The sequence below is a fragment of the Nematostella vectensis genome, chromosome 13, assembly GCF_932526225.1.
Source record: "Nematostella vectensis chromosome 13, jaNemVect1.1, whole genome shotgun sequence".
NCBI classification, from domain to species: Eukaryota; Metazoa; Cnidaria; class Anthozoa; order Actiniaria; family Edwardsiidae; genus Nematostella; species Nematostella vectensis.
This window is the reverse complement of record NC_064046.1, coordinates 12,710,943-12,734,729: the sequence shown is the minus strand read 5'-3', so window position 1 is coordinate 12,734,729 and position 23,787 is coordinate 12,710,943. Positions and strand designations below refer to the sequence as shown.

General features: G+C 39.4%; 1 protein-coding gene across 1 annotated transcript in view; it reads right to left on the bottom strand.

Annotated features, from left to right (window-relative positions):
- Positions 1-23,787, bottom strand: part of LOC116603342 (5-oxoprolinase) — a 47,578-nt gene that overhangs the window by 10,448 nt on the left and 13,343 nt on the right. The window contains exons 12-34 of the mRNA XM_048720696.1: positions 21,387-21,504; positions 21,050-21,104; positions 17,618-17,705; positions 16,930-17,171; positions 16,175-16,345; positions 15,695-15,782; positions 15,226-15,269; positions 14,351-14,489; positions 13,861-14,037; positions 13,436-13,489; positions 12,961-13,010; positions 12,766-12,802; positions 12,397-12,507; positions 10,916-11,017; positions 9,242-9,323; positions 8,578-8,670; positions 7,784-7,893; positions 6,466-6,540; positions 6,093-6,149; positions 5,644-5,733; positions 4,560-4,694; positions 3,371-3,520; positions 1,288-1,362 (exon numbers count right to left, since the gene is read on the bottom strand). Coding sequence (XP_048576653.1) covers positions 1,288-1,362; positions 3,371-3,520; positions 4,560-4,694; positions 5,644-5,733; positions 6,093-6,149; positions 6,466-6,540; positions 7,784-7,893; positions 8,578-8,670; positions 9,242-9,323; positions 10,916-11,017; positions 12,397-12,507; positions 12,766-12,802; positions 12,961-13,010; positions 13,436-13,489; positions 13,861-14,037; positions 14,351-14,489; positions 15,226-15,269; positions 15,695-15,782; positions 16,175-16,345; positions 16,930-17,171; positions 17,618-17,705; positions 21,050-21,104; positions 21,387-21,504 — 2,343 coding nt within the window. The remainder of the gene's footprint in view (positions 1-1,287; positions 1,363-3,370; positions 3,521-4,559; positions 4,695-5,643; positions 5,734-6,092; positions 6,150-6,465; positions 6,541-7,783; positions 7,894-8,577; positions 8,671-9,241; positions 9,324-10,915; positions 11,018-12,396; positions 12,508-12,765; positions 12,803-12,960; positions 13,011-13,435; positions 13,490-13,860; positions 14,038-14,350; positions 14,490-15,225; positions 15,270-15,694; positions 15,783-16,174; positions 16,346-16,929; positions 17,172-17,617; positions 17,706-21,049; positions 21,105-21,386; positions 21,505-23,787) is intronic.

Here is a 23,787-nt window from a genome sequence, read left to right as displayed (position 1 = left end):
TCGCCTTCGATCACGTTTACGATGGACATCTACAGTGATAAGCCTTCATCCCAAACATTTTGCGCCTTTCACAATGCCATGCGCGCTACCGTGGCCACCTTGGCAGTTTGCACCGCGCGCTACCGTGGCCACATGGACAACATACTTCATAACTCAGGGGGCGGGGCGGGGGGCGCAAACTGCCAAGGTGGCCACGGTAGCGCGCGTCGCAAACTGCCAAGGTGGTCACGGTAGCGGGGGGCGCAAACTGCCAAGGTGGCCACGGTAGCGCGCGTCGCAAACTGCCAAGGTGGTCACGGTAGCGGGGGGCGCAAACTGCCAAGGTGGCCACGGTAGCGCGCGTCGCAAACTGCCAAGGTGGTCACGGTAGCGGGGGGCGCAAACTGCCAAGGTGGCCACGGTAGCGCGCGTCGCAAACTGCCAAGGTGGTCACGGTAGCGGGGGGCGCAAACTGCCAAGGTGGCCACGGTAGCGCGCGTCGCAAACTGCCAAGGTGGTCACGGTAGCGGGGGGCGCAAACTGCCAAGGTGGCCACGGTAGCGCGCGTCGCAAACTGCCAAGGTGGTCACGGTAGCGGGGGGCGCAAACTGCCAAGGTGGCCACGGTAGCGCGCGTCGCAAACTGCCAAGGTGATCACGGTAGCGGGGGGCGCAAACTGCCAAGGTGGCCACGGTAGCGCGCGTCGCAAACTGCCAAGGTGGTCACGGTAGCGGGGGGCGCAAACTGCCAAGGTGGCCACGGTAGCGCGCGTCGCAAACTGCCAAGGTGGTCACGGTAGCGGGGGGCGCAAACTGCCAAGGTGGCCACGGTAGCGCGCGTCGCAAACTGCCAAGGTGGTCACGGTAGCGCGGGTCGCAAACTGCTAAGGTGGTCACGGTAGCGGGGGGCGCAAACTGCCAAGGTGGCCACGGTAGCGCGCGTCGCAAACTGCCAAGGTGGTCACCCCCCCGCCCCGCCCCCCCGAGTTATGAAGTATGTTGTCCATCAATATGGTTCTTGCGTCGATGCGCGCGCCGCAGTATAAAGCCTGGTTTCCATATAGTCGTAAAAGTCGTAAGGTCGGAACAGTCGTCTGGGAAAAAATCCTCACGACCCTTACGACTATATGGAAACACTCGCTGGGACGCCCCTTACGACAGATACGCGACCGAAGCGACGGGTCGTTTCACGGTCGTCAGAGATAGAACCAGTTTTAAGTCACGATCATTAATTAATTGAATTAATATTAATTAATAACAATTAACCAATTAACCAATTAGCATTATGAACAAACTATTAATGACTCACCGCGCCAGATCCGCCGGCTATGGTTTCGTAATAGCCATATTTTTCGTCGCCAAATGTGACGTTATTCATGCAGCCCTGAATGACATGGCAACATAAGTACTCAAGCAACACCAGTCAGTGCACAGCCTTCACAGTGACTCCAATGGCATTAGTTGCAAGGCAAATGAATCCTTGCAAAGCGCAGTGTCTTGAATATGTTCATTTGACGTCATAACAATTACAAACCACAGGAAGCCCGGTTAAAATGCAAGTCAGGGAATTCCCATGAAGGTTGTGCTCAAACCGGTCACGTGTCTAGTTCCCAGACTCACCGCGCCAGCACCGCCCGCTAGCGTCTCAATGTACTGGTAGCGAGCCTGATCTCCGAATGCCACGATGTTCATACAGCCCTGAGGCATGGGAACGAGGCAAAGCGGGGTTGAACGTGGACAAAAACATTCAAACGAATGCAGACTTGTGGGTAGCATCAAAGAGTGTTAGGCGTACGAATACCCTGAGAAAATCTCGTGAATTCCCCATTCGCCTATTTGACAAGAGGCAGGGCATCGAAGGCAGTTAAAACAACTTAACTCTATAAAATATCGGCTAACCAAGGATAGGATATAATCTATTCTTTGCAAACAAGAACGTTTTTAGGTCATCTTGAAATCCCATTAACGGAGAAATTCCTTCCCATGATTCATGTTCGATGCACACGCACCATGTGTCGCACCCTCCCTTATTACGGTCCTGGTTAACCCTTTTGTTTTACATTTTGGGGCTTGAATTTACAAAGTTACAAAGAGGGGCATGAAATCCAGATGGGGAAGGGGATGGTCTAAAATCCAACGCAACTACTTGATTTTTTTACGCTTTACGTTTGACCGATTCTTACTCGTGTTACGCTTGCGTTTGACTGATTCTCACTTGTGTTGCGCTTTGTATTTGACTGATTCTCACTTGTGTTGCGCTTTGTATTTGACCAATTCTCAGTTGTGTTGCGCTTTTGTTTGACCGATTCTCACTTGTGTCTGACCGATTCTACTTGTGTTGCGCTTGTGTTTGACCGATTCTTACTTGTGTTGCGCTTTGTGTCTGACTAATTCTTACTTGTGTTGCGCTTGGTGTCTGACTGATTCTTACTTGTGTTGCGCTTGTGTTTGACTGATTCTTACTTGTGTTACGCTTGTGTTTGACTGATTCTCACTTGTGTTGCGCTTGTGTGTGATTGATTCTTACTTGTGTTGCGCTATGTGTCTAATGATTCTTACTTGTGTTGCGCTTTGTGTCTGACTGATTCTCACTTGTGTTGCGCTTGTGTTTGACTGATTCTTACTTGTGTTGCGCTTTGTGTCTGACTGATTCTCAGTTGTGTTGCGCTTGTGTTTGACTGATTCTTACTTGTGTTGCGCTTGTGTTTGACTGATTCTCACTTGTGTTGCGCTTGTGTTTGATTGATTCTTACTTGTGTTGCGCTGTGTGTCTAATGATTCTTACTTGTGTTGCGCTTGTGTTTGACCGATTCTCACTTGTGTTGCGCTTGTGTTTGACCGATTCTCGCTTGTGTTGCGCTTTGTGTTTGACCGATTCTTACTTGTGTTGCGCTTGTGTTTGACCGATTCTCGCTTGTGTTGCGCTTGTGTTTGACTGATTCTTACTTGTGTTGCGCTTGTGTTTGACCGATTCTCACTTGTGTTGCGCTTGTGTTTGACCGATTCTCGCTTGTGTTGCGCTTGTGTTTGACCGATTCTCGCTTGTGTTGCGCTTTGTGTTTGACCGATTCTCGCTTGTGTTGCGCTTTGTGTTTGACCGATTCTCACTTGTGTTTGACCGATTCTAACTTGTGTTGCGCTTGTGTTTGACAGATTCTACTTGTGTTGCGCTTGTGTTTGACTGATTCTACTTGTGTTGCGCTTGTGTTTGACTGATTCTCACTTGTGATGCACTTGTATGTTTGACTGATTCTCACTTGTGTCGCACTTGTGTCTCAACGAATCTACTTGTGTTGCGCATGCGTCTCAACGAATCTACTTGTGTTGCGCATGCGTCCTACTAAGAGCCAGCCTTTAGTAGAGAGTTGAGTTTATAATAACCTCTGACCTACCTGGGAAGCAGCACAGACTCGGAAAGCCTTGAAAACAGTGTCTACAATACGCTGACACGTTAAAACATTCCCGCCCACCACAGCCGCGTTGTCTGATGGGTCGAGAAGACTGCCCTTTGGGATAATGACGTCCACGGGGGCCAGACAGCCCTACCACGTGATAACGAAACACATAACTTAATGTCACGCAATCAACGAATAAAGACAAACAGAAAATAAATACAGAGAAACAGCTTATTTTACCATAACCATCGCTAAATGTATTGTCATTGCCTTTATACTGTCGTTAACACCATCATCATCATCATCATCATCAACGACATCATCATCAGCATCATCACCACCACCATCATCATCATCATCATCATCATCATCAACAACATCATCATCATCATCAACAACATCATCATCATCAACAACATCATCATCATCATCATCATCATCATCATCAACAACATCATCATCATCATCATCATCATCATCATCATCATCATCACCACCATCATCATCAACACCATCATCATCATCATCATCATCATCATCATCACCATCATCACCATCATCACCATCATCACCATCATCACCATCATCATCATCACCACCATCATCACCATCACCACCATCACCACCATCACCACCATCACCACCATCACCACCATCACCACCATCACCACCATCACCACCATCACCACCATCACCACCATCACCACTATCACCACCATCACCACCATCACTATTGTTATAAAACACACAAGTCTATTCACAAGTATGACGGGCATAATGAATAACCCACTTGGTTAAGAGGTATATCCTCATTGGCCATTGACACCACCGCTACCGTCATCATCAGCAGCACCATCACCATTATAATAATCATCCGGGGTCAACCCACCTGGTTGAGGGGTATATCCTCGTTGACCATTGACACCACCGCTACCGTCATCATCAGCAGCACCATCACCATTATAATAATCATCCGGGGTCAACCCACCTGGTTGAGGGGTATATCCTCGTTGACCATTGACACCACCGCTACCGTCATCATCAGCAGCACCATCACCATTATAATAATCATCCGGGCTCAACCCACCTGGTTGAGGGGTATATCCTCATTGGCCATTGACACCACCGCTACCGTCATCATCAGCAGCACCATCACCATTATAATAATCATCCGGGGTCAACCCACCTGGTTGAGGGGTATATCCTCGTTGACCATGCACCTGAGGCAATAGATGGTGGCGGAGAAAGTGATGGCACGGGGAGCGTTGCAGTTGCCGTACACCTCTGGGCCAGTACCCCGAAAATCAAACACTGCACTGCCCTGCAAATCAATAAAACCCCTAAAATCAAACACTGCACTGCCCTGCAAATCAATAAAACCCCTAAAATCAAACACTGCACTGCCCTGCAAATCAACAACAACCCCCAAAATCAAACACTTCACGTTCTGAAGTCAGCAACAAAAATATAAACAACAATAATTATATATCCTAAAACAAAACACTGCACTGCCCTGCAAATCATTGTCATAAAAAGCGTCAGTTACAATCATGACTGATTGATTGACAAACACTGCACTGCCCTGCAAATCAACAACAATCATTTAATCAACAACAACAACACCCAAAATCAAACACTCCACGTTCTGCAAAGCAACAACAAAAATGTAAATAACAAAAATTACATTAGACCCCACCTTTATAATAACAAAAACAACAAAAAACTAATTGGCAAAAAAAACAACACGAACAGTTACAACAACGAAAAACATGTTAACAGTCTTTGTGGCCTCTCTATGTGCCGTTCGTTACCTTGGTGATGTCAATAGTGATTGTTACCTTCATGATGTCAATACTGATTGTTACCTTGGTGATGTCAATAGTGATTGTTACCTTGGTGATGTCAATAGTGATTGTTACCATAGTGATGTCAATAGTGAATGTGACCATGGTGATGTCAATAGTGATAGTTACCTTGGTGATGTCAATAGTGATTGTTACCTTGGTAAAGTCAATTGGAATTGTTACCTTGGTGATGTCAATAGTGATTGTTATCTTGGTGATGTCAATAGTGGTTGTTACCTTGGTGAAGTCAATAGTGATTGTTACCATAGTGATGTCAATAGTGATTGTGACCATGGTGATGTCAATAGGAATTGTTACCTTGGTGATGTCAATAGTGATTGTTATCTTGGTGATATCAATAGTGGTTGTTACCTTGGTGAAGTCAATAGTGATTGTTACCATGGTGATGTCAATAGGAATTGTTACCTTGGTGATGTCAATAGTGACGGTAAGGTTAATGGGCGTGCCATCATCCATGTAGTCAGTTGCCTTGACAACGGTTTTCCCTGTCCTCTCCTGAAGTCAAGAGAAACAATCTCTGTCAGAAAATACCTGAAATTGCTGGGGGGAGGGCACTTCTTTTCCTAGACGTACAAATCATAGGTGCGCGTACAGCAATTCAGTCTATGGATGTGGTTGTCCTTTCTTTCTTTCCTAGTTTCCTATCTCTGATTTCCATGGGCCACCCCAAGGGTTGATTCACTGTGATATTCATTCAACATACCAATCAGGTAACCAAGAGAACCATGATACTTAATAAAATTTTTGGCATTTTCAGAATCGCTACAGAAATGCTCCACCATTTCTCTTTCAATGCCGGGTGTGGTCATGTGTTACATGAAAAACTCACAATGCAGGGCCTTTAAAAATCTTACCTTGGTTTTGCGACCGAATTTCTTGAGCATTTCGCGGACAGCAACTTCTGCATTGTGCTAAAAGAAAAGGACAAGCATTCTTCAGCAGAATGACTCAATAAAAAATATTACATACCTCTGACTGGACAATAAGAGGTGTTGATCAGAGTATCCGTAGCGTGACAGGTATACGTGACATGTATCGCGTGACATGTATGGTGTGACATGTATGGTGTGACAGGTAAAGCGTGACAGGTAAAGCGTGACAGCTAAAGCGTGACATGTATAGCGTGACATGTATCGCGTGACATGTATGGTGTGACATGTATGGTGTGACATGTATGGCGTGACATGTATGGTGTGACAGTTATAGCGTGACATACGTGATGCCCACCTGTATGTGGCTCATGTAGGCTTGCACCACTTCCAAGCCATATTCATTGATAAGTTCTATGATCAGCTTTATGCCCTAAAAAATTCAAGCATAAACAGCTAATTTAAAAAAATGAAAAAATAATTTAATCGTTTTCATTGGTAACTGTAGCGTGGAACAAAAAATGACAATTAAAAGTATCTAGGGAACTCAAAGTTAGTATACCGTAAATGATCTAATAAACGACCCCTATCTAAAGAACGCCCCCCCCCCCCCCCCCTAAGCTTACAGGTTTGTAATGAACGTGCCTCTCTAACAAATGCCCCCCTCGCTTAAAAACAAACAACATAGGAATTTCCGTAATATAAATCGAATTTAATTAATCTGAGTTTGGCCTCTACAGGGTGAGACTTGCTTAAGGTCTTGGTATAGGTAAATTTGACACCACTGTTAGTTTTTGTGGTTTTTGCAAAACCTATATCGATAGTTCTTAAACTTTATTTCTGCAAAATAATAAATCGCATTCTAAGACGGCTGAAATGGGCTTTTTCTGTTTCCCGTGACTTATTGACCGTGAATTCACGCCAAATCTTTGACTTTTCTAGCGTATTATTTTGAGGCGAAAACTCGAGCTTGTCGGGCGTAACCTCGCGACGGGTTTGAAGATACCGCCTTCAAATTTTCGGGATCTTATAGATAATTATGCCAGGTCATAAAGTGTGTGAGGAATTTTCGATTTTCGACTGAAGATCGCTTTTATAACACTTTTCGTGTCCAAATTTCGCCAGAAATGAGAGATCCAACTTTTATTCTTGATATTTTGTTGACAGTGTCAAATAAGGTCCTCACACACTTTGGTTGATCATCTTTCTGTCATTGAGATGCCATAACGTCCAAGTGCATGCGCAATAACGTGAAGGTGCATTACGCTCTAGATTAAACTCCGTACTTTGGAGTTTGAGGCCTCAAAACCTAAACACAGAATTAGCTATTGCAAAAATAAAACTTGCAGGAGATAATTCAATCTTTTATCTTTTATTTGATGTATAGTTTGTAGATATAGTGAAAATTGCGGCGCGACAATATTTTTTTCCGCGGACACGTCGTTTACCTTTACCGAGACCTTAATGTCAAGAAATGCTTGTAACGCAGGCTTTAATTTCGTGATCCTGACTGCGACTAGAACCACACTGAACTTGGAATTTTAAATTATAGTTTGTAAAGAACTCCCCTCTCTAAGAAACGCCTCCTATCTATTGACCCCCCCCCCCCCCCCCCCCGGACCATCGAAACTTAATTAACGGGCGTTTAATAGATCATTTACTGTAGGTTACCATACCTTCTGATTGGCTGCTACTTGAGCCCGCAGGTCCGAGATGTTGTCGTGAAGGTTGCGGGTCCCGCTGCAACCTGGGTATTTGCCTGGATCCATGAGTTTCTTCGTGAGCTCTGCAAGGGATGATGGGTAATGAATCCCTCGCATCACAGCCAATTAAATGTCGTGTGTATGTATAGCGCAAATTAACACCGTGAAACGACAGAGCAAAAAAATGGCAACTTTGCTCGCTATTATCTAAATTTCATATTTTCTAAATTTCTTTAAAATTTGGAATTAAGCTTTTGGTCAGAGGAACTCCTTGTATGCGGAATCTTAAGCTTATATATTGAGAATTAGAAAATTTTATGCCATTTTTTCCCTTTGTCCCGTGAAACATGATCAAATGCGCTACACATTAACTGTCTTTAACCCGTCTGCACAGATGTGCCCACTATTTAACAATCATGAGCTGAAGAAATTTTCAAACAGCAATCTAAAAACAAGAGGGTTGTCTAGTACACGGACAAATTATGCATGGCATTGTCTGAAACAATTGAGGCCACTGGAGGGTATAAGGTAACCAGGTAAAAAATAAGTATAAAACAGAGACTCCGTCTTATAGGCAATTCCTGGAAAAAAATGTATTCGATTGCTGACTTTTGCTGCAAAAAAATAACATTTCTGTGGGAAAGTGTAGCGGTGCGTGATCTTTTTTCGGATTGGCTAGTTATGCATGGGTGCTTGACAGGTCTAATGATTGTGCCAGTTCTAGATGGGGGGGGGGGGGGGGAGGGGAGGGAGAAATGGGACCCTACCTTTCTCCTGGAAGACGCCATTGGTAACAAGTTTGAATGATTTAAACACTGCGCCCTCATCGAAGATGGATTTGGAGGTCGGCGGCATAGAACCTGGAATGAGGTAGAGGTCAAACAAAATATTGATAAACGCACAGTAGCGAAAAATTATTCTGATTGCTCACTGCTTTATTTTTTACGAAAATATCATAATCATATTGATTTTACATAGCGTTATCACATTTTACATTTCTTTAAATCCTAATACATATTCAGAATATCTCAGAACTGTGAAGCTTTTAAAAAGCTTTTAGAAAACCGACAGTGCTGAAAAAGTCAAATTCAGGGCACATAAACAGAAGATACTCTACATGTCACGACCGAGTATCGGACCCGTTTCTGTAGAGGAAGGAAGCCCATACGCTAACGCGGTAATACGACGGGCTACCTTTGACCTGGGGCCGGTTCCTAGAAAGCAGGTTAGCGCTAACCCAGGTATAAATACGGCTATCTTGACATTTGATTGGATAAGAAGGGCACTCATCATGGGTTAGCGTTAAATTGCTTTCTAGGAACACGGCCCGAGCTCGATTTTTACTTGACATTCCTTTAACAGACTTAGTGCAAAACACTTTTAATCACTCTTTTACAAACTAGCACTTGAATGAAATAAGCTAATTCTTACCGGGCGCTGCTCCGCCTATGTCAGCATGGTGGCCACGACTAGCCACATAGAACACAGGTCTTGGCTGACCGGGATAGAATACCTAAAATATGGGTAACAATAACAGTGACATTAATGTCATCTACAATGACAACAACAACATCTAGAGCAACAACAACAAGAATTTACCGTGGTAGAGCCAGTATCATAAAAACAACAATGACAATATCAACAGCAGTCTTAGAGATGTGGTCGTTAAACAAATACTTTATCTACAAATATAACAACTATAATCGGTGTAGTTTAACAAATACTTTATCTATAATTACAAGAGCGACAATAGGTGTAGTTTAACAAATACTTTATCTACAATTATAGGAGCGACAATGGGTCACACACAACAACAACAACAGCAACAGCAACAGCAACAACATCAACAGCAACAGCAACAACATCAACAGCAACAACAACAACAGCAACAGCAACAGCAACAACAACAACAACAACAACAACAACAACAACAACAACACCAACAGCAACAACAACAACAACAACAACAACACCAACAGCAACAACAACAACAACAACAACAACAACAACAACAGCGACAACAACAACAACAACAACAACAACAACAACAACAACAACAACAACACCAACAGCAACAACAACAACAACAACAACAACAGCAACAACAACAACAACAACAACAACAGCAACAACAACAACAACAACAACAACAACAACAACAACAACAACACCAACACCAACAACAACAACAACAACAGCAACAGCAACAACAACAACAACAACAACAACAACAACAACAACAACAACAGCAACAACAACAACAGCAACAGCAACAACAACAACAACAACAACAACAACAACAACAACAACAACAACAGCAACAACAACAACAACAGCAACAACAACAGCTAACAATAAAAGCACAGCGACAGTAGCAGGATCAACATCATTATCCAGGACTAGAGACTTGTCCTTTGACTCACCGGGGTGATGACAGTCAAATCAACAACAATATCCAGGACAAGAGACTTGTCCTTTGACTCACCGGGGTGATGACAGTCAAATCAACAACAATATCCAGGACTAGAGACTTGTCCTTTGACTCACCGGGGTGATGACAGTCAAATCAACAACAATATCCAGGACTAGAGACTTGTCCTTTGACTCACCGGGGTGATGACAGTCAAATCAACAACAATATCCAGGACAAGAGACTTGTCCTTTGACTCACCGGGGTGATGACAGTCAAATCAACAACAATATCCAGGACTAGAGACTTGTCCTTTGACTCACCGGGGTGATGACAGTCAAATCAACAACAATATCCAGGACTAGAGACTTGTCCTTTGACTCACTGGGGTGATGACAGTCAAATCAACAACAATATCTAGGACTAGAGACTTGTCCTTTGACTCACCGGGGTGATGACAGTCAAATCAACAACAATATCCAGGACTAGAGACTTGTCCTTTGACTCACCGGGGTGATGACAGTCAAATCAACAACAATATCCAGGACTAGAGACTTGTCCTTTGACTCACCGGGGTGATGACAGTCAAATCAACAACAATATCCAGGACTAGAGACTTGTCCTTTGACTCACCGGGGTGATGACAGTCAAATCAACAACAATATCCAGGACTAGAGACTTGTCCTTTGACTCACCGGGGTAATGACAGTCAAATCTGGAAGATGTGTCCCTCCTGCGATTGGATGATTAGTAAGGATGACGTCACCCTCCCTCAGGTTGTCACCAAGCGCACGTATCTGCAAGCAGAGCAAGAATAACATATCAAACGGTATAGCCAAATTCGTTGTAGCGCGACCTGCCAGAATCGAAAATTCCTTTCTTTATTTGGGAATAGCGCGTAGTCAATCAAACCAAACAATCAAAACCAGACAAACCGCCCCTAAAGCTTGTGTCTGACATGGATTTTGGATTCGCTGAGGTCGCGCAACAACGAATTTGGCTGTGATTAAAATGTTAATAGTGTTTTAGTTTAAGATAAGTGCTGTTTACTTTTACTAGCGCGGCCACTTTGATAGCTTTGTGAAAACCAGGATGAAAGCAACGTAGTGCCACCGAGGCAAAGAAATGCATATCACGAAAAAGAGAGCACATCAGATCCCAACAGAATTCCGTTGTGCCAATCAAAACTGTCACACTCACATAATTGGTTGCATTTTGGTTGCCACAGTAACGCACGTCTGATATAACAGTCATGTGACATAATGTCACGTCGCCTTGTTTTGCAAGGTAGTGGCGTAACAAGGTATGACGTCACCAAGTTTTGTATTGTGATCATGTGACATAATGTTAGGTCATGGTTTTGCAAGATAGTCACGTGACAGTATGACGTCACCTAGTTTTGTACTGTAATCATTCAACATAGTGTGAGGTCACCAGGTTTTGTACAATCATCACATGATATAAAGTAAAGTCACGCAGTAATTAATAGTCATAGTATGAGGTCACCTGGTTTTGCACGGTAGTTACATGACATAGTGTGCAATTGTTGGCATTGAATATAGCGTGACGTCACCTGGTTTTGCACGGTAGTTACATGACATAGTGTGCAATTGTTGGCATTGAATATAGCGTGACGTCACCTGGTTTTGCACGGTAGTTACATGACATAATGTGCAATTGTTGGCATTGAATATAGCGTGACGTCACCTGGTTTTGCACGGTAGTTACATGACATAATGTGCAATTGTTGGCATTGAATATAGCGTGACGTCACCTGGTTTTGCACGGTAGTTACATGACATAATGTGCAATTGTTGGCATTGAATATAGCGTGACGTCACCTGGTTTTGCACGGTAGTTACATGACATAATGTGCAATTGTTGGCATTGAATATAGCGTGACGTCACCTGGTTTTGCACGGTAGTTACATGACATAGTGTGCAATTGTTGGAATTGAATATAGCGTGACGTCACCTGGTTTTGCATGGTAGTTACATGACATAGTGTGCAATTGTTGGCATTGAATATAGCGTGACGTCACCTGGTACTGCACGGTAGTTACATGACATAATGTGCAATTGTTGGCATTGAATATAGCGTGACGTCACCTGGTACTGCACGGTAGTTACATGACATAATGTGCAATTGTTGGAATTGAATATAGCGTGACGTCACCTGGTACTGCACGGTCTCCTGCATTGAGCCGAGGTGGACTGGGATGTGAGGGGCATTCGCTACCAGGCCCCCATCTGGGCCAAACATTGCGCAGGAGAAGTCCAGCCGTTCCTAGCAAAGCAAAGAGATGAATTCAACTTCCCTCCATTTTTTACAGTTCATTTTAGAGTAGTTTTTATAAACCTGTAAAATACACTTTAGCTTATGCAGTAGCAATGTCTAAATTTTGTGCTGGTTTAACAAATGCACTTCACCATTACACATAGTTGCAGGGGCTTATGAAAAACACTATGATTTGGTCTAGAAGTAAATATTCCTAAATATCTTAAAATATGAGCAATAGCTATGTACGCAATCACATTTCCATACCTTAATGTTCGTAGATATTGAAGTTCGCTGAAGGACTCTAAAAACAAACAAGTTAAGATAAGATTCATTAAACCCCAAATTGTTAGACAGATCTTACACGTCCGAAAAATCCCAAGTAAAACTGGTGCATTCATAAATTTTCTGCGTCTGATTCAAGAATTAAAGCTTCTCGCTTCCTCTTTTTTGTGCACCTACCTTCCCATTTGTTCTGCAGTGCTCATGAAGCGATGAGAAAAGATGGCGAGCTAGGGATATATAACATAAAGTGATAAGATAGATGAGGAGCTAGGGGGATATGTAACATAAATTGATAACAGGTGCGTACCCGGATTAACTGAGGGGTCGTGCGGTCATACGTATCATATGGAAAAAGCATAGTATTTGAATGACCCACTTTTTGGCCGCCAAAGGGAGGGGGGGGGGAGAACCCCACTGTGTACGCCCCTTGAACAGATAGATTTAAGAGTAAGGGTAGCACAAACAGAACAAGAAGTGTAAAGATAGATGAAGAGCCAAAGAAAGAAATACAAAATATGCTGATGTAGCAGAACGACATGAAAGGTTGAGATAGATGGCGAGCAAGTGTACTAATTTAATCGGGGAGCCATCCCCTATGGCGAAATACTCATTCTTATGGATAGTGATCAAAAATGCATCTAACAGCTCGCACCTGAATCCTGTCCATTTCAGTACCAATGGGACTCTTTAGCTTACTCTCCCCAATCTGTATCAAGGGGAAAATAATAATTGAATAGCACAGCGTATGTATATGGAAAGCACTTACATATTCAGGTGCAATTGTGTGCTATTAAGGTTGAGAGGGAAAGTGTAATTACATTCTTACAGCACAAAACAGAAATACAATAAACCATGTTTTTTCTTTTGCCCCCCCCCCCCCCCCCCACAAGAATGACTTTTAGAAGGTTAGATGTATAGTGTATTATGGGCCATTATCTTGACCAGGCAGTACTAGAAGGGTGGTACTGGTCTTTATATGGCTCATACACACACATCTTTTCTGAAACCACCATGGTCCAGTATTATGACCAGACAGAAATAGAGTGGTACTGGTCTTTAAATGGCTCATATACCCACCTCTATTCTGATGTCACCATGGTCTGTTATCTTGGCCAGGCAGTATGGCTCTACAACTATGGTACTTGTCTTATCAATGATAATTGCTGGACCCTCCAACTGGTGTCCACTCCCCAGCTCATCCAGGAAAAAAACATTGGTGTCCAGGAACCCTCCTTCAAAATAGCACTTTGTGACCTGGGAATGAGAGAAGGGTACTGGTTACATGGTGACCACACATCAATTAATATGGAAAGGCGCATGGCGCTATTTAGGTCCCCAATTTCAGAGCTAGAAGAGGCCAGAGCTAGAAGAGGTGGATTGGCAATAAAATTAATTATTGTCACCCCCTCCACTCCTTAATAAGACCATACTGAAAAAAAACTTTTTATTTGAGTTAGCCCTGCACCCCCCCCCAAACCCCTCAGTGGCTAAATGAAATGCAAGTGCAAAAAAAAATTCAATCAAGAAATGACCATTGGCAGCATCAAATGCAAGGACATAATATTACCTTTTTAGGGACAGCAGGTTTATCAGCTGGCTGGACATGTGCAGTGAGCTCTACATGCGACCGGCCAGTCCCCCTCACACGGATATCATCCACATTGATCTTGCGGTCCTCTATTACAAAGCCAAACTCACGGTTGTACCTGGGAAATGATATAAGCCCTCAAGAACATGGAAAGTGGTTGTTTAAGAGAGTTTGGAGGCTTAAAGGAAAGTAATGAAACTATAGTCACATTGTTTACTTGTATGCATACCTGTCAAACTCCAAAAATCTCAAGACTTGATAATTGGGGGGAGGGGTGGAGTATATCAATTCTTGGGGGAAGGGGTGGGTATACCCTCGCAGGCATTTGCTCTCGCACACAAATCTGCTTATGGGTCCCACAAGTGTGTTAGATAAATTTTGCTATACAAGGAAATTATTGTTTGAATTATTTTAATATAGAAAATATGTTGATAGAATAATTTTCCCTGGAAGTGATGAAAATCGCTAAAAAGCAGGAGACTGGGTGCTTCACCCAAGAGAGCGAGAGAAGATGTCCAAAATCTTGAGACTCCTTCCTAATGGGAAAAAGTTGACAGGTATGTCTATGCTTGTTTTCTGTTATCAAAAATAACTTGTTCAATTTAATTATATTTTTGGTTACAAGAGGGTTCTTCTATCCAATAATATTCACAATGAAACTGGAAAATGGTGGAGAGGCCACTTAATGTAGTGACTGCTAAATGGAGGGTGGTTCAATAATAGAAGTGATATAATAATATTGCAAATGTAAGGCGTGATAAGCTCCTTTCTTTCTTTTGTGTAAAACAAAACGTGGAAAAACACTCAAGAAAAACAGTAAAACAAGGTAAAAATAATGTGGGATAGGTACATACTTTTCCAAAAATGCACTTTTGAAGTCGCCATGTCGACTAGATCCCTGTACAATAGTAACAAGAAAAAACAATAATCAAAATAAAGATAAGCAATATTTTACCTTGGGCACTTGTCCTATTTACTATACTATTAAAATAAATCCTAGGATAAAAACAAACTATCAACTGTTGCTATCCTTTTTGATTCCCAGCTGAATAGGGTGATTTAGATCCACGATGCCGGCAAGAAGACGCCGCCTTGCGCACATTCAATTGCGCGTGCATCTTTTCTTGCCGACATCGCGTCCTGTTCAGGACGACATTTCATGCTTTTTCCAACCCAAGGCTGGGTTGAATGCAATTCATATGGTTGTCATATGGTTCCTTTGGTAGAACCCAACTCAGCCCAAATTAATTGTAATACTTTTAATAGGTAATTGCTGGATGTGTACCAGCATTCAGTATTTTCAACCTACATTGAATATCTCACCTTTTTGGCTTCGGCAGGGTTGCACATAAGTGCACAATCTGTTTTGTCGTAGCGCATGTGTAGAAATACTTCAGTGGAAATGTACTTCCTGTGAAATAGAATCCAACTGGTGTTACAACTTATTTGGTGTGTGTTAGAGTGGTTTTCAAAATCCCGTGCATCAAAATGTAATTGTTAAAGTGTAATTAGTCAAGCCAGACTAAAAGAGAACAAAGACATCACAGTGTAATAGTCTTCAATAAACTAAATAGTATTTCACAATTTTTGAAAACCACTCTACTGCTAAAAAAAACTAACTTAATATCCAAAACTTAATGTCCAAAACACTACAAATTTTGTTGTGATTTTCTTTCCATGTACAGACTAACTTGGACATCAATATGATTGAATGCTGTGACTAATTCAGGTCAAACTGCTTATATAGCTTTTTAGGAAATATGCTAAATAGAATTGCTACATCTCTTATACAAGAAGACTTACTCTTTGAATCCCTGCTTTTTCAGCTCGTCTACACATTTCTTGGACAGTATGTCAATTCTTTTGTCCAGGTAATCATATGAGTCTGGCTCATATGTGTGTGCACACGGCTGTTGTGCTTCATGCACTACATCAGCCAGTGCCATTCCGAAGGCTGACAACAGGCCAGAATACCTGTTAATCATATGAGGAAATGGAAGTTCCTATTGGCAAAAAATCCCTCAAACAATCTAGAAATACCAAGTGAAGAGAACAAGGGAAAAACATCAATTTGTGTTCCAGGATGAAATGGAAAAAGATGGGGGATGAGGGAAGCGACTTTCTATGATACACATGTCCTAGCCTCATTGACCTCTCCACTCCCCCTAACACTAACCCAGGTCACCTCAAGACCCTAACAGTAAACACAGTACAAAGGCAACATAACTTAATGTGTTGGTCTCCTTCACCACTGCACTCCCTCTACATTTAGGATCACCCCCAAGCCCCCAAACATTGCTTAGCATGGCAAGCAAACTTGCTATGTGAATAAGTGTTTGCATCCTTTGACACCCCTGTTGTCATCCCTGCGTGTCATCTGTAACAAGCACCCTTAATGTAATGCCAAATGATATTGAGAATCCACATTCTCATGTCACCCCGCTACATCTGCAAAGGTAATTCCTAGGAAACCAACCTATAATTGAATACAACGGACATGCCAAGTGATGTCAGGATATTGACCCCATCCCCAAACCCCATTTCTAACAGCCACTCACCTATGAATGAACACAGTAGACATTCCAAGCGACCTTGCAATAGCACATGCATGCTGACCCCCTGCACCACCAAAGCACGCTAGTACGTGCTGCGCTGTGTCATGACCACGGGCTTGTGTCAAGTTCCTGATTGGTCGGCACATGCTTTCATTTGCAACCTGGATGAAACCCATGGCCAGCTCCTCCACCGACAGAGGGTCTTGTCCAGCACTGCCTGGCTGACTGGCCGAAAACTTGTTTACCTGCAAAGTGAGCATGTTCCTTGTGAATGCAGGGATATATTTTATGATTTCTTATTTCTTTTTATAGTCCTATCAGCATAGGTTATATGATATCAGGACCGTAGCCAGGATTTTGAGTGAGAGGAAACATGAACCAATTTAGCATTCTATTTTCTCTTAGGTAGCTCATTCGAGGTTGCAGTGGTGGTACTGTCGAACTCCAGGAGTGGCTACGGGCCTTGATATACATGTAGCATAGGGAAAAAAGGCATAATGTCTGGCTAAGATTTGGGGAAATTGTCCATCATACAGCAAGCATTAAGTTTAATTCCACTTAGGTTTTGAAATTGCTATTTTAGTCAATAGCAAGACCCCCCTGCCCCTCCCAGTCCACTGTCCTGGCCATACTCATTTAACAAATACCATCTCCACCCTTGAACTTACAATACTTGCACCATCTCTGTTACCTCATCTGTTAATTTATGGAAGGCAGCTAAAGAGCCCTCCTTGTCAAGAGCCTCATCTTCACCTGGGCCAAAGATTTGTGGGAAAAATCTGAAGAACAACAAAAAAATTCATAGTTTGTTTATGTTTATATTTATTCAATATTTTAGGTCCATCTCTTTTTTCATAGTTTGTTTATGTTTATATTTATTCAATATTTTAGGTCCATCTCTTTTTTCATAGTTTGTTTATGTTTATATTTATTCAATATTTTAGGTCCATCTCTTTTTTCATAGTTTGTTTATGTTTATATTTATTCAATATTTTAGGTCCATCTCTTTTTTCATAGTTTGTTTATGTTTATATTTATTCAATATTTTAGGTCCATCTCTTTTTTCATAGTTTGTTTATGTTTATATTTATTCAATATTTTAGGTCCATCTCTTTTTTCATAGTTTGTTTATGTTTATATTTATTCAATATTTTAGGTCCATCTCTTTTTTCATAGTTTGTTTATGTTTATATTTATTCAATATTTTAGGTCCATCTCTTTTTTCATAGTTTGTTTATGTTTATATTTATTCAATATTTTAGGTCCATCTCTTTTTTCATAGTTTGTTTATGTTTATATTTATTCAATATTTTAGGTCCATCTCTTTTTTCATAGTTTGTTTATGTTTATATTTATTCAATATTTTAGGTCCATCTCTTTTTTCATAGTTTGTTTATGTTTATATTTATTCAATATTTTAGGTCCATCTCTTTTTTCATAGTTTGTTTATGTTTATATTTATTCAATATTTTAGGTCCATCTCTTTTTTCATAGTTTGTTTATGTTTATATTTATTCAATATTTTAGGTCCATCTCTTTTTTCATAGTTTGTTTATGTTTATATTTATTCAATATTTTAGGTCCATCTCTTTTTTCATAGTTTGTTTATGTTTATATTTATTCAATATTTTAGGTCCATCTCTTTTTTCATAGTTTGTTTATGTTTATATTTATTCAATATTTTAGGTCCATCTCTTTTTTCATAGTTTGTTTATGTTTATATTTATTCAATATTTTAGGTCCATCTCTTTTTTCATAGTTTGTTTATGTTTATATTTATTCAATATTTTAGGTCCATCTCTTTTTTCATAGTTTGTTTATGTTTATATTTATTCAATATTTTAGGTCCATCTCTGTTTTCATAGTTTGTTTATGTTTATATTTATTCAATATTTTAGGTCCATCTCTTTTTTCATAGTTTGTTTATGTTTATATTTATTCAATATTTTAGGTCCATCTCTTTTTTCATAGTTTGTTTATGTTTATATTTATTCAATATTTTAGGTCCATCTCTTTTTTCATAGTTTGTTTATGTTTATATTTATTCAATATTTTAGGTCCATCTCTTTTTTCATAGTTTGTTTATGTTTATATTTATTCAATATTTTAGGTCCATCTCTTTTTTCATAGTTTGTTTATGTTTATATTTATTCAATATTTTAGGTCCATCTCTTTTTTCATAGTTTGTTTATGTTTATATTTATTCAATATTTTAGGTCCATCTCTTTTTTCATAGTTTGTTTATGTTTATATTTATTCAATATTTTAGGTCCATCTCTTTTTTCATAGTTTGTTTATGTTTATATTTATTCAATATTTTAGGTCCATCTCTTTTTTCATAGTTTGTTTATGTTTATATTTATTCAATATTTTAGGTCCATCTCTTTTTTCATAGTTTGTTTATGTTTATATTTATTCAATATTTTAGGTCCATCTCTTTTTTCATAGTTTGTTTATGTTTATATTTATTCAATATTTTAGGTCCATCTCTTTTTTCATAGTTTGTTTATGTTTATATTTATTCAATATTTTAGGTCCATCTCTTTTTTCATAGTTTGTTTATGTTTATATTTATTCAATATTTTAGGTCCATCTCTTTTTTCATAGTTTGTTTATGTTTATATTTATTCAATATTTTAGGTCCATCTCTTTTTTCATAGTTTGTTTATGTTTATATTTATTCAATATTTTAGGTCCATCTCTTTTTTCATAGTTTGTTTATGTTTATATTTATTCAATATTTTAGGTCCATCTCTTTTTTCATAGTTTGTTTATGTTTATATTTATTCAATATTTTAGGTCCATCTCTTTTTTCATAGTTTGTTTATGTTTATATTTATTCAATATTTTAGGTCCATCTCTTTTTTCATAGTTTGTTTATGTTTATATTTATTCAATATTTTAGGTCCATCTCTTTTTTCATAGTTTGTTTATGTTTATATTTATTCAATATTTTAGGTCCATCTCTTTTTTCATAGTTTGTTTATGTTTATATTTATTCAATATTTTAGGTCCATCTCTTTTTTCATAGTTTGTTTATGTTTATATTTATTCAATATTTTAGGTCCATCTCTTTTTTCATAGTTTGTTTATGTTTATATTTATTCAATATTTTAGGTCCATCTCTGTTTTCATAGTTTGTTTATGTTTATATTTATTCAATATTTTAGGTCCATCTCTTTTTTCATAGTTTGTTTATGTTTATATTTATTCAATATTTTAGGTCCATCTCTTTTTTCATAGTTTGTTTATGTTTATATTTATTCAATATTTTAGGTCCATCTCTTTTTTCATAGTTTGTTTATGTTTATATTTATTCAATATTTTAGGTCCATCTCTTTTTTCATAGTTTGTTTATGTTTATATTTATTCAATATTTTAGGTCCATCTCTTTTTTCATAGTTTGTTTATGTTTATATTTATTCAATATTTTAGGTCCATCTCTTTTTTCATAGTTTGTTTATGTTTATATTTATTCAATATTTTAGGTCCATCTCTTTTTTCATAGTTTGTTTATGTTTATATTTATTCAATATTTTAGGTCCATCTCTTTTTTCATAGTTTGTTTATGTTTATATTTATTCAATATTTTAGGTCCATCTCTTTTTTCATAGTTTGTTTATGTTTATATTTATTCAATATTTTAGGTCCATCTCTTTTTTCATAGTTTGTTTATGTTTATATTTATTCAATATTTTAGGTCCATTTCTTTTTTCATAGTTTGTTTATGTTTATATTTATTCAATATTTTATCTTTTTCTTCATGCGGATAAAGCCATTCCTCATTCGCAATTTTTGAAAAAGTAACTAGTTAGGACACATTACTAGGGGAATCCAGACTCCATACAAAAAGTGTAGAGAAACCTGAGAATTAAACAAGGAAATAAAAAAATGTACCAGAAAAATTATCAAAATATGGAGTGGAATAGCAACCAAACGCTCTTAAGATCCTGCCCTGGACTGCAATGTTGAGCCCCCTCCCCCCTCCCAGAAAACTCTTCCAAAATTCACTTACTTCCATACTTGGAGACTTTATTTGAATAAAAACAGATGCATTTTTTGGTGTTCAAGGGGGGTGCACACCACACTATGCGCCCTTAGGTAAGCATTTGAAAACACTTACTCTGGCAGAAGTCGGCCAAGTACCAAGTTGGCGTCAGTAACAGCTAAGGGTCCACCTGTCGAAGCATAGAAAAAGCACAGGGAGAGTTTACTTGAGGGTCAGGGGTTTAATGCCCTTTGTATGATAGAGCCTATAGAACACACTCATACTTACAATAGTCTTAGGGATGGCTCATTATTCAACAGGGATATTGAGCTGGCTGAGAAAAAGGGGCCCTGAAAGGGGGGCCTAATTTAATGAATGTTAGTTAAAGAATGTTGATCAACCACTTCTTTATTATGGTTTACGATTGAAAATACATTGGTATATTTTGTATATATTTTGTAAATATACCCACCTTTACGGTAGCAAACAGGTCCAGGTAGAGCACCTGCCGATTCTGGTCCAACCATTGGCTGTCCAGCCCTGAAGAACAGCCTGGAGCCTCCCCCTGCTGCAACTGTGTTAATATCAAGCTGAAAATTACAGAGCAAAAACCATTCACCTCAGGGCAGATCTTCATTTCACTTCAATTCATACGAAACCCCTTCCCAACATACACAGAATCAATCGTTGAAGTATAAAGAGTCATGATTCTGCAGTTATTTCTAAGCTATTTCATCAACGTGGATAAGATTAGCAATTTCTTTAATGGCATATGTATATATTGTTGCTTATGTCAAGAAAACCAAAAATGCTGCAAAAATGTTTACATATCACTTCTATTTATAACAAACCCCATCATTACATACACAGAATTTATCCCTGGAGGATATACACAAGTAAGCATTTATGTAAATTTAGAGAACATTTGTGCCAAACTCTTGGTGAATGAAGACTTGTTGAATTAATGAAGTCAAAGCTTGTTTTATATTGTTCTACTCATTGGGTTATTTCGTAAATTGGTCTTCAACCAAACTTGTTGTATTTTATTTTATTGTGTAGAGACATGCAAACTCGCCACTTGTCAGTGGGGGATCCAGGGGTGACATGTCACCCACTTTGTTGGGCAAAAAGAAAAGAATTTAAAAAAAAGCTTTTATGGAATTTGATGTTATCTGGACGAAAACAGGGAAATTGTTGCGACAGAAAGCCAGGCCACTGCACTAGGCGAAACAGGGAATTAATTATAAATTAGAATGGTCCGACTGGCAGAACAGAAAAGCTAAAAACCCCCTCAGATAGCACTTTTAAACAACATTTTTTTACCCTAAAAGATAGAACGTTGGGTGTCTAACCCTTAGCTCTAAAATCGTTGTGAGACCCGTGAGACCCCCTAAGGGTATAGCAAAAGTGAGAGAATTTAATAGCAGTTGGTTTAATTAATGCCCTCAAAGATAGGGCGATTACCCTATTGTCTACTTTTATGGAGAGCCCCCTGGTGGGCATCGCCGAATTCGGCTGTAACTGATCAAGATGCGCCTTACTTTTTTCTATTTAAATATCTATCTAGCATTCTTTAAAATGTAATATGAACTCATATATTACCACACGCTAGACAGAGCGCAACCGGCAAATTCATGCTCACACATAGTAGAGTGGACAAGCAAACTGAAGCTGTGATGAACTTATCAACATGCCCCACTGGCCAAGCTTTAGCAACAGCGATACCAGAATTCCTGGCTAAAAACGAGATTGACTTGACCAACTGCCATAGACATAGGCATATTAGCCCATAAATTGAGCTCGGATAAGAAAGGAGGTTATGTGGGAATAGCTACTGTAAGTCATCACCGGATGCCGAATATCAAGGATGTTGCCTTCACTCACTGAATGTAGTCATTTGCCAACCCTGCAATATAGTATGCAATATGTTGGGTTTTCGCCATGAGCTCTTCAAGTTTTTTCGACAACTCTCTGGTGGAATTTATTTAAAATTGTGTTGTGATTAATGCACTTGCTCCCATAAATAGAAAGCGCAAACTGGAAGATTTTTGCAAAATTTGCTGGGTTGCACGATAGGATACGAAACAGTGTTGATCGACAGGATGGAGGTCTGTGGGCGTTTTACAGCAGCGCAACCATGGAGGATGGCGATATATTCTTCTAAGTATTCCTCCAGAGAGTAAGAGGAGCTGTTATGCTTATGGTTTTCTTTCATTTTCACAAACAGGTAAAATAAAAGTATTCTCGAAATTTTGTAGAAGAATTTGTAACATAAAATCTATATTCCTTAAAATCTGAAGAAAACTGCGACAGACTTTCAAAAAGTTCACCTCCCTTTCTAAATCCTAGATTCGCAACTGCTTGTTGCTTAGGTCTTCTATTAATCTCCTTCAAATAACCTCCCCTCCTCCCCTCCAAAAAAGAATAAGCTACACAAGTTGCCCACTTCAAATTAGCTTGAAATTACTGCCCAAAATATAAAACAACCATTTATTGTACTCCCACCGAAATTTAAAGACATGCCAGTGGAAAAAACATTCATTTTGTAATTGACTATTATCGTTTTTTGCTCATCTTTGATTGTTATTGAATGGGAATTTCATATGGCAATCTCATAAATAATACCTTTTAGATTCTGAAAAAGCGGTTTATTTGATTGAAAGCTTTTTCAATCAGGAAACATCTTGTCTATTTAGTCATCTAATGTACATATAGTACGGTGAGGGGTTGAGTTGGACTTGTATTTATAGATTTTTATGAAAATAAATTTAGGCAACGCATCTTTTTGTTACAAATTGTGTCAGTTTTGATGATTACAGCACATTTTAATTCCACTTGTTTTGCTTGATTTTATTTCACCAAATCGCGAAAAT